Source organism: Ovis aries, chromosome 18 (genome assembly GCF_016772045.2).
Source record: "Ovis aries strain OAR_USU_Benz2616 breed Rambouillet chromosome 18, ARS-UI_Ramb_v3.0, whole genome shotgun sequence".
NCBI classification, from domain to species: domain Eukaryota; kingdom Metazoa; phylum Chordata; class Mammalia; order Artiodactyla; family Bovidae; genus Ovis; species Ovis aries.
This window is the reverse complement of record NC_056071.1, coordinates 56,146,202-56,163,884: the sequence shown is the minus strand read 5'-3', so window position 1 is coordinate 56,163,884 and position 17,683 is coordinate 56,146,202. Positions and strand designations below refer to the sequence as shown.

The 17,683-nt window shown below is 51.2% G+C and overlaps 1 protein-coding gene across 4 annotated transcripts in view; it reads left to right on the top strand.

Moving 5' to 3' along the window:
• PRIMA1 (proline rich membrane anchor 1) overlaps window positions 1-17,683 on the top strand; it is a 68,633-nt gene that overhangs the window by 35,939 nt on the left and 15,011 nt on the right. For all 4 annotated transcript variants that reach the window (XM_060401457.1, XM_060401458.1, XM_060401459.1 and 1 more), the window contains exon 4: window positions 15,765-15,894. In XM_060401457.1, the coding sequence (XP_060257440.1) occupies window positions 15,765-15,894 (130 nt within the window). The remainder of the gene's footprint in view (window positions 1-15,764; window positions 15,895-17,683) is intronic.

Sequence of the window (17,683 nt, the reverse complement as noted above, 5' to 3'; positions counted from 1 at the left end):
AATTAAACTAAGGTAGTCACATGCGGCTAGTGGCTTCTCTATCGGAGCTCAGCCATGGACCATCTATATGAGTTTCTTTTCTCCTCAATATTATTATTTTATCCCAGAGCCACAGACACTGCAGGCTTCTTCCTTTTCAAACAAAAACCAACTGAGCAGCAGTGATCTTTTCTAGCTGTGTCACCATTCCTTTGAAGTTGCGACCTAGACAAAATTCATCTTTAGGTTAACTCAACTAGGACCTTTTAAATAGGACTTAGAACTAGCACAGGGGTGTTCTGGGAAGGAATCATCAAGAACATAGAAAGTGCACATGAATCTCTTTGGGATGTAATTTCATCTATGTTATGCTTAAAAGGCAGACCATGATCATTCAGTACCATGGTGACCTTATGTCTGGGGCTCTTGACATGGAACCTGTCCTAACTTTTTGTTTTATACTGGAGTATAGCAAATTAACAATGCTGTGATAGTTTCAAGTGGACAGCAAAGGGACTTAGCCATACATATACATATATAAAAAGCAGAGACATTACTTTGCCAACAAAGGTCCATCTAAGTCAATACTATGGTTTTTCCAGTGGTCATGTATGGATGTGAGAGTTGGACTATAAAGAAAGCTAAGCTCCAAAGAATTGATGTTTTTGAACTGTGGTGTTGGAGAAGACTCTTGAGAATCACTTGGACTGTAAGGGTGTTCATTGGAAGGACTAATGTGGAAGCTGAAACTCCAATACTTTGGCCACCTGATGTGAAGAGCTGACTGATTTGAAAAGACCCTGATGCTGAGAAAAATTGAAGGCAGGAGGAGAAGGGGATGTCAGAGAATGAGATGGTTGGATGACATCACCAACTCAATGGACATGAGTATGAGTAAACTCCGGGAGTTGGTGGTGGACAGGAAGGCCTGGCGTGCTGCAGTCCATGGGGTCACAAAGAGTCGCACACAACTAAGCGACTGAACTAACTGAATGATACATATATCCTGGACTTTCCAGGAAGCTCAGTGGTAAATAATTTGCCTGCTAATCCAAGAGTCCCAGGAGATGCAGGTTCCATCCCTGGGTTGGGAAGGTCCCCTGGAGAAGGGAACAGCAAGCTGCTCCAGTATTCTTGCCTGGAAAATCCTATGGACAGAGGAGCCTGGCAGACTACTGTCCGTGGGGTCACAAAGAGTCAGACACGACTGAGCGACTAAGCGTGCACACACACACACGCACAGAGATATGTATCCATTCTCCCCCAGACTCCCCTCCCATTCAGACTGCCATGTGACATTGAGCAGAGTTCCCTGTGCTACACAGTAGGACCTTGTTGGTCATCCATTTTAAATACAGCAACGTGTACAGAGACAAGGATTCTTTTTTTGTTGTTTTTCAATTTTTATTGGAGTTTAGTTGCTGTACAGAGTGGTGCTAGTTTCTGCTGTGCAGCAAAGTGAATCAGGTAGATGTATGCATGTGTTCATGCTAAGGCACCTCGGCTGTGTCCGACTCTGCGACCCTGTAGACTGTAGCCCCCCATCCTCTGTCCATGGAATTCTCCAGGCAAGAATACTGGAGTGGGTTGTCATGCCCTCCTCCAGGGGATCTTCCTGACTCAAGAATTGAACCCACATCTCATAATGTCCCCTGCACTGGCAGGCGGGTTCTTTACCATGAGCACCACTGGGAACCCATGTATACATGTATCCCCTCTTTTTTAGATTCCCTTCCCATTTGGGTCACCACAGAGCATGGTCTAGAGTTCCCTATGCTATATAGTAGGTTCTCATCATTTTTTTTTCTTTTCTGATCAATCATTAGTTTATTGATAGCATTGTTTTTTTCTCTTTTTTAAAAAAATTTTAATTGGCGGGTAATTACTTTACAGTATTGTGGTGTGTGTGTGTGTGCGCGTGTGTGAATGAGTATTAGTCACTCAGTCTTGCGTTAGTTTCTGCCGTACCTTGATATGAGTCCGCCATAGGTACACATATATCCCTTCCCTCTTGAACCTCCCTCCCACCTTCCACCTCATCCCATCCCTCTAGGTTGTCACATGAGGTCACTCAGTCGTGTCCGACTCTTTGCAACCCCGTGGACTGTAGCCTACCAGGCTCCTCGGTCCATGGGATTTTCCAGGCATGAATACTGGAGGGGGTTGCCATTTCAGATTCTTAAAGGAGGTGTTCCCAGGGGAGGCTAGAAGGAAACGGAAGAGACAGGAACAAGGAGACGGACAAAGCCAAGTGAGAGTCCAGGAGGCCTGAGCCGGATCCTGCAGGGACTCTGTGGTTAGTGAGGCCTCACGGTTGTCCCCAGCTGGTGGCGGAGGCTGGATTGCCCCACCTCGTACCGGGTACTGGTTGAGGACTCTCTGGGCTTCCAAGGAGTAAATTCCCAGGCTGTCTGCCTCTGCTTGGTCACTCCAGCAGCCCGGGACAGGCTTCTAAAGAAAATGCAGGTGCCCAGGAAAGTCAAGGTAGCTGCCCACCTCTTGCACCCCAGCACAGGTAGGAAGCAGCTCCCGCCCTACCTCACATACCTTCACAGCGAAAGAAGTCTGGGGTGGGGCAGCTGCAACAGCTGATGTCCAAATGCCCAACAAAGAAAAAGACCCCGAGGGGTTTACCTGGTGGTCCAGTGGATAAGACTTCACCTTCCAATGCAGGGGTTCGATTCCTGGTCAGGGAGCTAAGATTCCATATGCTTCCGCGCCAAAAAACCAACACATAAAACAGAAGTGATATTATAACAAATTCAATACAGACCTTAAAAATAGTCCATATAAAAAAAAAGAAAACTTAAAAAAAAACCCCTGAGATGTACCCTAGGGGCCTCTGGGAAGGAGGAAGGGCCAGAGGTTCTCTTGAGTGCTTAGAACTGTCAGAGGAGGAATGAAACAGAGCCGCCTGTGCCACCACTGAGAGGCTAAGCCTTTCATCAGAGTGGAGCCAGAAGTGTCTTGGAGCCTGATGCCAAAGTAGCAGGCTGTCCCAGCCTTAGGGTTCAGCCTGCTCCACTGAGGGACGGTTCAGGCAGCTCCTGGGGATGTCAGTCCTAACTCTGCCCCAATCCCATTGCCTCTACTCACGGGCCCTAGACCTGAACTGAAGAACCATCAGCTGTGTTATGGTGGTAACCCTGGCCTTGGTTGTTCGCCCCTGCAGTAGGGCTCCGGACGATACTTGGCATATTACCATAGTAGATGCCCGCTATCAACCTTCCAAGGAGTGCCATCCTCACCCGGGAGCCGAGCGCTTAGCAGGTGTGGTGTGGCCAAGTCACAACCGTCACTGTTGGGCTTCCCTGGTGGCTGAGAAGTGAAGAATCCACTTGCCAGTGCAGGGGACACAGGTTTGACCCCTGGTCCAGGATGACCCCACGTGCCACGGAGCAACTCAACCCGTGAGCCACAGCTACTGAGGCTGTGCTCTAGCACCCCTCCTCTTCTGCAAGAGAAGCCTCTGCAGTGAGAAGCCCGTGCTCCGCAACCAGAGAGCAGCCCCCACTCTGAGACTAGAGAAAAGCCTGTGCGGCAACAGAGACCCAGCGCAGCCAGAAATAAAAACAATTTAAAAAGAAGAAAAGGCGGCCACCGTTAAAACTCCCAGACAGAACAGGCCGCGTGCTACACGTCTAGACACCTCCTGCCAGGGCACTGTTGTGACATTTGGAGTAAAGGGACCTTCTAAAATATAAAACAGAAGGAGTGGACTGTTCACCTATAAAGTGCAAATTTAGGGTATCATTTTAGGGGACTCTCAGGTCAACTTTCTAAGCTTGTCTAAGAATCTCGGGTGAAGAGCACTAGAAATTAGGGAGGGGTGGACACACTTGTTCTGTAAAGGGCCAAAGAGGAATAGCTTAGGCTTTGTGGGCCACACAGTTTCTGCTGTAGCTACTCAACTCTGCCCATGCAGCACGAAAGCAGCCATGATGTTATGTAGACACGTGGGTGTGTGTGTGTTTCAATAAAACTTTATTTACAAAAGCAGGTGGTGGGCCAGATTTGGTCTATGGACCAGAGTTGGTCAACCAGTGGTCTGAGTTGATCCTGAACCGCTCTTCACACAGCTGTTTGAAGCAAGCAGATTCTACCTGACCAGGCAGTTATGAGATCTCCATCGTCTAAGTGCCCTCTGGAAGGGGAGAAAGTGATCCAACATGTATTGAGTATCACCTAGGTGCTGGGCATTTAACATAAACCACTGGGAGCATGTTCCTGTCCCAAAGTCATGAGCTGCTCACAGAGATGAGCCCATTGTTCTCAGTCAACGTATGCTGGCTCTTCGGGTTCAGGAAATTCTTTTTTGTTTTGTTTTGTCATCTCCTGCTATTCGTACCTAAGGCACATGCACAGTTATCTGGCTGAGGCAGGAGTCAAGTGTGCATTTAGCTGGTGGTGACTGAGTTAGGGTCCTTTCTCCAGCAGACTGGATCCTAAGGGCAGGGTCCCTGACTGCTGACCTTCATCTCTCCAGCACCTAGCACAGTATAGACTCTCAGCAGATAGGTATCGAGTGAGTGAATGGATTTGCCCTCGAATGACGAGTCGGGGCCATGAGGGTGGGCTTGGGTGGTCCCCCAGGGCTCTCGCCCATGGCACTGTCTCGTCACTTCTGGACAGCTCTGTGCTATTCTAAACTGGCAAATGTGGCCCCTCCGGGTGGCGGTGCCTCTGTAGCGCTGGGAGGGACCTGAGGCTCACACGTCTGGGGAGGATCCCCAGGGCAGGGCACAGACAAAGGGTGGGCTACAGCTCCTGAAAGTCAGCAGGGCTGCTGAGGACAAGTCCCGGCCTTCAGGAGCCTCACAAAGAGGACTGTTTGGGCCAAGAACAAGGGGAGACGTGTCCTGCAGTCGCTGCCAGAGGCAGGATGAATGGTCCCAGGCAGCGGCCGGCTGTTCTTGGCTCCTGCCCGGCCTCCACCCATACCTCTCCCTGACATGGGGAATGCCGAGGCCGCCCCCACCATAGAGACTTCTGTCCAATTCATAATTTTCCTTTCCTAATTAGGCCCAGGAATGATGGAGACAGTTATTAATAATGTATCAGGTTTTATTTAGTGCCCTCCTCAGGAGCCGAGCCTGAGAACTGTGGGTTTTATGATAAGCAGCCATGCTGCCACCATGCTGGGCTCCGTGCCCGAGATGCTGGGCGGAAATAAATCAGAGTGAACATCCCACGGAGCTTGGGGAACCTGCTGGGACTCAGATGGAAGGGCCTGGCGCCCCTCTCCAGGGCTTCACCCCTCCTAGCACCAGCAGAGAAGCAGAGACTTGGGGGGCCAGCTGCCTGTTCCCCATCCCTTCCATCACGACCTAGGCCAACCCAGACAGGACCTTTCTATAGGGCTGTCCCTTCCCCTTAACCCTGCAGACTCAGCCAAAATGCTACCTCCTCAAAGAGGCTTCCCCAAAGCCCTAGGTGACACTCACCTCTCCTTTCCACACCCGGCCTTGTCCTCTCTGAGTATGCTTGCTCACTTGGTTTTTATCTGTGTAGCAGCTACGGGTCCATGCTGGAGCCAGATGTCTGGGTTCAAACCCCAGCTCCAGCACCCACCCAGGTGAAGTTGGGCGCCTTCATGTGATCACTCTGTGTGTCTCAGTTCCTGCCTCTGGTCCTGTGTTCACCGCCCGGGTGTGCCCTCAACCCCTTCACCCTGCGTTCACGTCATCGTACATGTTGGCCAAACCTGGCTTCCCCTCGGCAACCGAAGGCAGCTGAGCAAAACGGCCAACCTTGAACTGGACTCGATTTCACATCCCTCGTCCTTTACGCTCCTCCCTGCCCCAGCCAGTCACTCACCCGGCCTCCTGGGAAAGCAGATCACACCTTCTCTGCTCCCCTCGCACACCCATCACCTGTCCCTCGTCCTTCCCTCAGCTGTTGACCTGCCTCTTCGCTGAGACGACCAACACCATCTGAAGGCAGCTTCCACCGACTCCCACCTGCCAGCCACCCCCTCCCCCCTTTCCCCCGCAGCACAGCTCTCCCCACCTGTGCTCGGGCCCACCCTCCCCTGCGTCACACCCACCAGCGCACGTGCGCTGCGCCTCCCGTCTTAGACTCCTTCTCGCCCACCATTTCTTCCCCCAGCCATGGCTGCATGTTGCTGTTTTTGCAACAAAACTCCACCAACAAGCTGTGCACGCGTGCTGCTTCCCTTTCCTCTCGGCACCTTCTCTCCTATACGGCCCCAGTCAAGCGTCTTCCACTGCTCCCGCAAAACCACCTCTCTGGTGGTCAACGGTGACCACCGTGTTGCTCCGTCCAGCAGCTGGCTCTCAGACTCATGGCGCTTGTCCCTCAGCCACAGTGGACACGGGCGCTGAGCATCCCCTCCTCCTCGACGTCCTTCCCTGCCTCGGCCACAGACCTCACCTTGCCTTGGCTGGGACCCCTGCGGGCCTCTCCTCCCGGCCTCCTCGGCTGCCTCCTCCTCTGTCCCTTGGCCTCGTCACGTGGGGCCCCTCAGGCCTCAGGTCTAGACTGTCTGCTCTGCTTTATCACTCTTTCTCGCTTGATGATCTCACGCCGTCTCAGGAATTGTGCTGACAGTCCCCAGGTTTCTTCCTTCGGCTGAGCTTTTGCTTCTCAGCTCAGAATCTAGATCCCACTGTGGGTTGCTTCTCCCCTGCATGTGTGATGGCAATTTTAGACTTCACCCCCGATCTCCACACCCAGCAAGCCCGTCCTGCCCCAGCCTTTCGCATCCCTCCACGGCAGCTCCATCCTTCTGCGTGCTCAATCCCAAATTCTTCGAGTCATTCTTAACTCTTCTGTATCTCTCACACCTACATCCAAGCTTTATGTCAATAACCTCAGATATGCAGATGACACCACTCTTATGGCAGAAAGTGAAGAAGAACTAAAGAGCCTCTTGATGAAAGTGAAAGAGGAGAGTGAAAAAGTTGGCTTAAAGCTCAACATTCAGAAAACGAAGATCATGGCATCTGGTCCCATCACTTCATAGCAAATAGATGGGGAAACAGTGGACACAATGGTTGACTTTATTTTTCTGGGCTCCAAAATCACTGCAGATGGTGATTGCAGCCATGAAATTAAAAGATGCTTACTCCTTGGAAGGAACAAGACAGCATATTAAAAAGCAGAGACATTACTTTGTCAACAAAGGTCCATCTAGTCAAGGCTATGGTTTTTCCTGTGGGCATGTATGGATGTGAGAGTTGGACTATAAAGAGAGCTGAGCGCTGAAGAATTGATGTTTTTGAACTGTGGTGTTGGAGAAGACTCTTGAGAGTCCCATGGACTGCAAGGAGATCCAACCAGTCCATCCTAAAGGAGATCAGTCCTGGGTGTTCTTTGGAAGGAATGATGCTAAAGCTGAAACTCTAATACTTTGGCCACCTGATGCGAAGAGTTGACTCATTTAAAAAGACCCTGATGCTGGGAAAGATTGAGGGCAGGAGGAGAAGGGGACGACAGAGGATGAGATGGTTGGATGGCATCACCGACTCAATGGGCATGGGTTTGGGTGGACTCTGGGAGTTGGTGATGGACAGGGAGGCCTGGCGTGCTGTGATTCATGGGGTTGCAAAGAGTCAGACACGACTGAACGACTGAACTGAACTGAACTGAAACTTCCAAACATACTCAGAATTTACCTTTTCTCACCACCTCCACAGCTGACACCCACGTGAGCCACTGTCATCTCTCTCCTGGGCTATCAGCAATATCCTCCCAGCTTCCCACACTCCCCATCCTCATACACACACGCATACACACGCACATGCCTACAAACACACACAGTCCACAGTCTAAACACAGAGTGACTGAGCCAACACTTAAGTCAGACCTCACCACCCTCTCCCCAGACCCCCCGGGCACCGCGTTTGTGTAAAAGCCCAAACGCTTCTCACAGCCTCAATCCTGAGCCACCTCGTCTCCTCTTGTCCTCCCCTTGCCCACGACACACCAGGCCTGCAGTGACCTCAGGACCTCTGCTCTCACTCTTCCCTCAGGCACTGGTGTGATGAACACCTTCACCAAATCCATCTTTGTTCAAAAGTTGCCCCTGGAGGTCACTCTACTTTACACTGTAATCTACCCAGCGCCCCGGTGCCCCCAGAGCTGCTCTGTTTGAGGGTAAAGAGGACGTGGCTGTGTCCAAGAGGGGGAGGCCCGCCTATTTCCGTACCTGTTTCCATGCCTATTTCCTGCCTATTTCCATGCCTATTTCCTGCCTATTTCCTGCCTATTTCCTGCCTATTTCCGTGCCTATTTCCGTGCCTCTCCTTGAACAGCAAGCAGACAGCTGTGGAAGCGCCCAGCAGAAGTTTCGCCTCGTGTCACTGGCCAGAACTGGCCAAGGCCCCCTGAGTTTCCATAGACCAGTGATCTCAGTCCACAGTGAACAGAAACCTGGACAGCTCAGCTGTGGCCTCCACAGCCCAGCTGGCGGGAGCAGGAAGGGGGTCCTGGGCCAGATTTGGGAGGCAGTGGAGACCAGGAATAGGACTGTGGGCAGGGTGATGGGTGAGACAGACCTCCCGCCCAAGCAGCCCCGGTACAGCCCTGCTTCCCAAGAACACCACCTCCTCCCTGCCCTGGACTGGAGGCTGGGACCCACGTTCAGGCTGCAGTGTCCAACCTGCAGGGTGCAGACGGAGCGCCCCTGAGTCCTGGAAAAGGCGGGGTGTGGAGGCTCCCCCAGGAGCTGGGAATTCAGACCTTCTGCCAGCTGTTACTGGGCAGTCGGGGGCTTCCTGCTCTGAGAACCTCAGGTCTAGGGGAGGCATGAGGAAGACATGAAAAGGGGGGTCTCTGTGCTGCACCCAAAGCCAGATTGCCATGGGCAGAGGAGGGGGGAAAGGCCCCCCGAGCTGAGGTGCAAAGGATCACTATTTTCATGTGGACCAACTCAAAGGAGACTCCTCCTTTCTCTGTAGAAGTGGGGGCTGATTTCGGGGGTTTGTATAAAGCACCAAGGTCTGACCCTGTATCTGTGGTTTAAAGCTGAGCCACACACTCTGGCATCCTTGGGGAGGAAACGAGCGAGGGCCCCACTCCAAGCTTGCCCAGGTGGGCGGCTGGATGCCCCTGGCACAGGCCTCCCCATGGAGGCTGGTTGCCCATGAATGGAGAGCAGTGGCCTGAGTTGGTCCCTTGTGTTCAGAGACAATGGGCTCTGTGTGGGGGCGGGGCATGAGACGGGGGGCCCCTTCCCCCCAGTGGACTTGCAGTCTGTGTCAAGCAGCCCAGCATAGCGCTGGGGGCCCCAGGGCAGTGAAGGAGCTGCAAACCCAGGTCCTTCATGGTCCTGGAGGCAGCGCATGAAGCAGGGCTGGGGGGCCTGAGGCCCAGGTCTGCCCCCCACCCCCAGCCTCATGTCCTCCTTTGTCTGAACGGTCTGAGGACCAGGTTTTGCCACCACACAAGCGTATTAGCAAAGTTCCTGGACCCCTTGCTGTCTTCATGAACCAGATTAAACCAACAGGGATTTAGGTGAGCAGACCAAGGCAGAGCGAGAGAACACATCCTCTTAGATGCTCTTCAGACACTCCATCAACCTGCAGCAGATGCACGATCCCTAGACGTGATGGACCGGGTCCTCAAGGGCTTCCGGGTGGGCAGGAGAGCATGGAACCAAGAGGGAGCCCACCCACCCTGAGGGCCAAGACTGTCCCTTGGATCAAGGCTGTGTGGCCCCCTTGGCATCTACTCCCAAAGCCCAGCCCAGGCCAGTCCCTGAGACCTGAGACTGGCGAGTTCCTGGCTATGTCGTGAGGCTGACCTCAGTTTCCATGGCAAAGACTGAGTGTGTCCACTGTGGTTTGAAAAGCAGGTTCACAGACCTTAGCCCCTCAAAGGAGACCAATCTCTGCAGCTCAGGGGACCCTAGATAAGACGTGCTCAGTGGCTGTGATCTGCCTGGTGGGCTGGAAGCTGAGTCTCAGCTCTCTGTGCAGGTCGCACCTCCTCCCCTGGCCGTGACCAAGGTTAGCTCCTGGGCATCAGTCGGGAAACCCCTTGGGCAGCCTGGCCATGAATCACCAAACTGTGAAAGTTAGAGACATCTAAGGATGCCCTGCACGCCTGTGATGTCACCAGCAGGGCCTCGTACTCAGGCTGTGCTCAAGAAATGGGGGACCAGGTGAGCAGGGGGCTGGCCTCTGCAGGTGGTCACATGCGGGTCCAGAGGCCGAGACATGGATAAACCACAGCCTCCACCTCCCAGTGGTTTCATCGCCAACTCAATGGACATGAGCTTGAGCAAACTCCAGATGTTGAAGGACAAGGAAGCCTAGTGTGCTGCAATCCATGGGGTTGCAAAGAGTTGGACACGACTGAGCAACTGAACAACCACCACGATCTCACAATGGAAACATCAGGTTAAAACAAAGAACACAGCTCTCACTCCCTTCTAGAAATCCTGGAAAAATATCTCGGAGGACTAAGGTTGTTTCCCCACAACTTGCTTTTCCTTTGATTCATTCGTGCCCCATTCAGTTCCTTCCTCCCAATCAGGTATCTCCAGTGCACAGCCGGCTCTCTGAGGACCATATGGAAGCGGCCCATCCCAAGTCGAAGGCAAATGCGCTGAGTTTGCCGTGAAGGCTGTCACAGGCACACTGGGTTCCAGCCCCATCAGGTCCCTGGCTGTGTCCCCAGTGCAGAAGGGGGCCGCGCAGCAGCCTCAGAGTTGGTGCTCAGCTCATGCTGGTGCTCCTCCTGGTTCCCTCAAGAACACTGTCTCCATCATCCCATTTGATAGTCACAAACACCCGGTGAGGAATGCAGGGGAGGCGCCTGTCCCTGAGAGCAGGGGACCTCATGCAGTTCCCCCATGACACGAGACTTCAGGCAGGCCCACCCGCCCCGGCAGGAATCTCCTTGGTCTGCTCAGTGCCCGTGATGCCTGATCAGACGGGGACATCTGAAGAGACCCCATCCCAACTGCCTCTTTTGCAGACACTTGTGGGGGCATCTTGGCCTCTTCTCCCTTTCTTTTCCAGCACTTGCCTCAGCATGTAATTATCTATTTGTGGGTGGAATTCCTTGTGTGCTGTTGGCTCCATTTGCTCTTCCGGAAGTCCCCTTGGGGAACTTTCATCTGTCTTGCTCCCTCCGAGCCCAACTTCTCTGATGTTCTGGGTGGGCTGGACCTTGGCGAGGGTGGGGGTCTTGCCCTTCCAGGACTGATATTTGGGACCTGTCTCCCAGCAGTAAGCTAGAGAAGCCATAGAGCTCACCTCCTTTGGATTTTGGGGTTCAGGGGAGAGGGTTTTTTTGGCTGTGCCACCTGGCTTGCAGGATCTCAGTTTCCCGGCCAGGGATTGAACCCGGGCCATGGAAGTGACAGCTTGGGACCCTACTCACGAGGCCACCAGGGAACTCTCACCTTTGTTTCTTGTCTCTCAAGGATCTATCTTTTGTTACCTTGATGTCCACTATTTTGAAAACCATTTTTATATTTTTGGTATATTTTTGAGATGTTCCCCAGAGGGGGTATAATGGTGCCAAGTCTGGCCCTCATTACCTCATCTTGGCCAGAAGCAGAAGTCCCAAATATGAGCTTTTAATGATGCATTTCTTGACTGAAAAGACAGCAACTCCATTGATAAAGCAAAACTTGGCCCCTGTCGTTCTAAATCACTCTCTGGATGCCAGCCTCATTATCTTTACAGGCATCAGGAGTGTTTAAGAATGCAGCAGACAAAGCCTCATTGAGTTCCAGGAGAGAGGGTGTCGTGACCCCTGAGATATCATGACAGCTCCTGCCTTTCTGTCTTGTTTGCAGAATCTTGGCTGAGAGCGAGGCGGGTGACAGAGGAGGCCATGCTCTGGCAGCCTCGTGTTTGGGAATTCACACTCTGGTGGCCTCAGCCTCCTCCATCTGATCACCTGCCTCTCACAAGGCATCACCCCTCTCCCTTGAACCCTGGCACCAAGTGGCTTCCTCTCCTTGGCCACAAATGACCTTGACCTTGCACATTAGCGCTTCTGTGTCTCTTCTCCTCTCGGAGACTGCTGGCTCCTCGAGCGAGATGATCAGATTTTGGGCAACTGGCATTAGACCCGGAAGGGGCACAGTTGACATCTAGTTCGTCCTCGTACTCCCAGCTCCCAGCACGCTACCAGGCACAAAGGGTGCTTATTAGTAAATGTTTGGTGGATGAACAAATGAATTAATGAATGAAAACCTTCAAGATTCTATCTTCTTGAATACGAACCATCAGTCTGCCCACAGGGTGAAGAGTCTTATCTAGACAGACTGGAAAGCAGGAGAGGCCACGCCCAGTGGGAGAGAAGTTCAGGCAGGGGTGGACCTGGTCTGCAGCCTAAAGATCCAGTGTCCTCATCCTCGGCCCTGCAAAAGCTGTTTGATCCTGCACCTCACTCAGTATTTTCTTTTCTGAAGTGACACCTCCTAGCCTCCCTCTGGGGCTTCTTAGGTGGCGATAGTGGTAAAGAAGCCACCTGCCAATGCAGGAGATGTTAAGAGATAGGGGTTCCATCCCTGGGTCAGGAAGATCCCCTGGAGGAGGGCATGGCAACCCACTCCAGTATTCTTGCCTGGAGAATCCCATGGACAGAGGAGCCTGGCAGGCTACAGTCCATAGAGTCGCAGACTCAGACATGACTGAAGCGACTTAGCACACACACACGCAGCCTTCCTCTGACCCCAGCATCCCCTGATCTTCTCTAATATAAAAAGAATGAGTCAAGCAGGGATAAATAAGGATGCATTCTTTGAACACAATAGCTGTTTTCTTGGCAAAATCCAAGATTTATGTCTTGCACTGTTTCACAGAACAGTTTTGCCTGGGGTGGTTTCCTCACATGCAAGCGGTGAGTAATATTCACACTGCTGAATATTAGCAAGGAACTCTCTGCAGAAGGACCTTCTGGAACAAACCTTCCTGCTTTCAGCATCAATTGTGTTTGAAAACAGTCAGCAAGAAGGAGATTCTCGCCTCATTAATAGCGAATGCAAAGAAAAGAACATCAAGAGAGGTGCTCTGAAATTTAGCATCTAATTCCAATTGAAGTTTAGAATTAACTTGTCCTTCTGTTTCCAGTGGATGGAATTTCTCAATAGGAGCCCTGGTGGGCTTTTGGAGGGACAGTCCTACCATGTATCTATAGCTGCTGGGTGCTCAAAAACAGCCCCTCCCACCTCTGCCATCAAAGATTTCCAAGTGCTGCCTGGGGAGGGGTGCTGTCCCCACTGAGCCCACTCTCTGGTAGACGAATGTCCCGGCCTTGGCCATGTTGGGTAAACTGTGGGCCACTGATGTGAGCATCCCCACAGGCTGCAGGCCTGGTCCTGGAGACCGCCTCAGAGGTGTTGCAACCCAAGGTAGAACCGACAAAAACCAAAATTGCTTCCCTTTGCAGTGAAAATGCAGACCGTTTGGGGTTGGGACCCTGTGTATCCGGCTGCTCTCTTGATGCTCCAGCAATGACCAGTGCTGTGGGCAAGATCTGTGCCCAGTTCCCTGGGGAAACTCAGCCAAGCCAGGGACACCCCACGATGAGCGATTTGGGGAAAGGATTGTGTTTGATGTTTCACAGAAAAAGCATTGAAGAAGTTCATCATGGGGAAACTGAGACTCCTTCTGGATTACCTCTCCCTCATTCTACAGGTTGTCTTTTGAATTCTGTATTCTTTTTTCTGGCAGCGTTGGGTCTCAGTTGAAGCATGCGGGCTCTTCACTGTGGAGCACAGTCTTCTCTAGTTGCAGCTGGCGGGCTTGGTTGCCCCGCGTCATGCAGGATCTTAGCTCCCCAACCAGGGATCGAACCCACATCCCCTGCCTTGCAGGGCTGATTCTTAACCACTGGACCACCAGGGAAGTCCCTTTCTATCTTTTCAGTGTTAGGGTTTCTAAAGGCCTGTGTTTACCAAGGCTGACAGAGTCACATGGCTCAGTGACATCCTCGTCCCAGTCATTTCTTAGGAAACATTTCTGTATCTGCTTGGTCTCAGTGAGGCTCTCAGCTCCACCTCTGGTGACCTTGGCTTCTGTTCATGGGGCTTTAGCACCTGGTCCCTGAGAAGCACATAAAGGCTTCCCAGATCTCCTAATCCAGCTGCAACAAAGCCACAAGATCACTCCTTTCTCTGCATCTTTCCTTGTTCTGAACAAGAGCACAAGGGCTTGGGGAAAATAACACAGCAGTTCCTTACAAAGTTAATCACTCACACACCATAGGGTCCAGTGACCCCATTTCTAGTTATTTAACCAAGAGAAATATGAACATGTCTATACCAAGAAAGCATGTCTATACCCTATTTGTGAGTGTTTACAGCAGCTTTTTTTTACAAAAGTAAAAATTTGCAAACAGCTTATGTATTCATCAATGGTTGAACAGGATAAACAAACTGTGGTATATACATACCATGGAATACTGTTCAGCTGTAACAGAAAGGAACTATTTAAATGTCCAACATTGTGGGTGAATCACAAAAACACTGCTAAATAAAGGAAGCAAGAAAAAAGAAAACACCCAGGCACTGCATGATTCCATTTATGTGAGTTTCAAGAACAAGCAAATCTAATCTGTGATTTTAGAAAGCAGAACAATGGTTGCTTCTGGGGTCAGGACAGACTAGAAGGCACAAGGAAGCTTTCTGGGGTGATAGTGATATTGTGTGTCATGACAGAGGTGTGCTCTACACTGGTGTATGCATTTGTCAAAACTGATCAGACGGTACACTTCAGATGGGTGCATTTCACTCTATGTAAATTACACCTTGATGAGTCAAACAACAACAATACCATCAATAATAATATAATAATGAAACCACCCATCGTATCCTTTGGGAAATCATTCACTGATTCCCCACATACTGTTACAGTCTTCATGGTGCCTATTATTAAGTCTAGGGCATAGTTTTGATTCTGTTACACATATTCACACGTCTTGAAGAACCGTCCTGAACTAGTAGTGTCTATATAGCTGTCTATTCGTCCCTCCACCCTCTCCCTCTCCCCTTTTCTCTTTCCCTCACTTCTGTTCCTTTTGCAATTCCAAGCAATTCTTTCCAGTTGGGTGTAGGTCTTCCAAAACCTCTGGGGTAAAGCTATATGATGTCTCTGCTTTTCTCAGAGCAGAGCAAACCAACTTTGTTGCAAGCTTTGTCTGTACGTGGGTCCCCTCACCCAGCCTGTGCCAAAGGGAAGGACGGGTTCTCCCCAAGGACCCCACGGACTGAATAATGACAAGGGTGGTCCTGCAGCAACCCCTGTCATGTGCTCTGTCAATGACTTTTTCAAATTGTGGCCACTGTGCAGGCTGAGACTGCTACCGGTACCCACCAAGAAGAGAGAAAACTTGTCTCTTGCCAAAAAAAAAAAAAATAGCTTAAGAAACTGATGTTGACAGGCCTCCGTTTCTCTCCTCCCTGCCCCTGCCCCCCACCCTGTGTGCTCTGTGAGCCCGACTCCTCACTCCCACCTTCAGAGGAAGCAGATTTAATACCCACGCTGAGAGAAGATGTTCTGTTATTTTTCATGGGAAATTAAACCCGACCCTGCTGTCAAGTTAGCTCATGCCCAGGAAGGATGGATGGCCCAGGGTGCAGTGCTTAACCCCAGCTCAGAGCACGTCACCTGGCTGGGGGCCAACCATGACGTCACCCGCCACTGGGTGGGGGTGGGGACGGCAGGACAGGTTGGAGAGGCTTCATCTGGGTGATGGATGGTGGTGAGGCCAGCCTTGGTGTCATCTACAACGGTTCACCTCTGACACCAGCTTGGACCCACACATCCAGGGGACACTCAGGCTGCTCCTGTCTCTTTCAGCTCCCAACGCTACCTCGTGTCCCGCGGAGGAGAGCTGGTGGTCGGGGCTGGTGATCGTCATCGCGGTATGCTGTGCCTCCCTAGTGTTTCTCACTGTGCTTGTCATCATTTGCTACAAAGCCATCAAGAGGTGAGTGTTCACCCAGCTCTGGAGCCAGAGGGGACTCGAACTGGGCTCAGGGCTCCTCCACCCACCTCCACTCGTTTTTGTTTTTTTAATAATAAAAATTGTTAAGCATTTAAGAAGCAGAAAGAATGTACAAAGAACACCCACCTACCTTCACCCTGATTCAATAGTTATCAAGATCTGGCTAATACTTACTGTTTCCTGTTCCTTGTATCTTTTTCTTCGCTGAAGTATATTAAAGTTAATCTCAGATATTATCCCCCACACCCCGTCATTTTAGGGGGTTCTATGAGCATTTGATGAGCACTGATTATATGTCAGGCCGGAGGCAGGATAAAGCTCCTCTACCTGTAAGTGGCAGGCCCCGCTGCCAGGGCCTCACTCCAGACCTGGGAGGATGGAAATAATTCTTGCAGGGTGGGTGATGAATCCCCTGGAGGGGGCACCATGCTGGTTTGGAGCTGGAAATGGGTTTTAGAATCTGATCAAAATTCAGACTCCAGTTCAAGCTGTGTGACCAGGAGGAAATCACCTTTCTGGCCCTCAGTTTCCCTATCAGTAAAACGGGGGTAAAGAATAATTATCTTGCCCCCAGGGAGTGGTGAGATGCCCTCTGTGAATGGTCTGCACAATATGTGGCAGTGCTACATGGTCAGCAGTGCCTGGCATAAGTGTGTGCTCACCAAGAGCTGCACCAGCTTTCACTGTTTCCATAGTGGAAGATCAAAAAAGGATGAGAGAGAGGAGCGAGGTTCTCTTGGGAGGAGAAGTAGAGATGCCTTGGAGAAGGTCTTCTGTGAATGCTTTGGCCAACTGATGCGAAGAGCTGACTCACTGGAAAAAGACTTGGATGCTGGGAAAGATTGAGGGCAGGAGGAGAAAGAGGCGGTAGAGGAGGAGATGGTTAGATACCATCACTGACTCAATGGACTTGAGTTTGAGCAAACTCCAGGAGATACTGAAGAACAGGGAAGCCTGGCATGCTGCAGTTCATGGAGTCCCAAAGTCAGAGACAGTTAGTGACTGAACAACAACAAGGTTGGGTTTCGAAGGATGAATAGGAGTGCTCCCAAAGGGTCATGAATGAACCAAATAGCATATTATCTTTCAGTAACACTTGCTGTTATTTCTCTTAACTACCATCTCGCTTTGATGCTTTTGAACTGTTGTGTTGGAGAAGACTCTTGAGAGTCCCTTGGACATCAGGGAGATCAAACCAGTCAATCCTAAAGAAAATCAATCCTGAATATTCATTGGAAGGACTGATGCTGAAGCTGAAGCTCCAATACTTTGGCTACCTGATGTGAAGAACTGACTCATTTGAAAAGACCCTGATGCTGGGAAGGATTGAAGGCAGGAGGAGAAGGGGATGACAGAGGATGAGATGATTGGATGGCATTACTGATGCAAGGACATGGGTTTGAGCAAACTCTGGGAGATGGCAAAGGATGGGGAAGCCTGGCATGCTGTAGTCCATGGGGTCGCAAAGAGTTGGACATGACTGAGTGACTGAACAACACCATCTCACTTTGCCTTTCAAACAAGGTTATCAGGCACCTTGTTGAGTTGGGGTCTGAAGCTCAATGTTGTTATTGTTGAGGCCTGAGGCCGAGGTGTTACAACACAGTAGCTCTGGCCCCACCCCTCGATTTCCAGTTCTTAGCCTCCTCCCCAAAAATGGCCTCCCTGGCCTTGGGGGACATTCAGTCAGTTCAGTGGCTCAATGTGTATGACTCTTTGTGACCCCATGGACTGCAGCACACCAGGCTTTGGGGGACATTGGGGACAATAT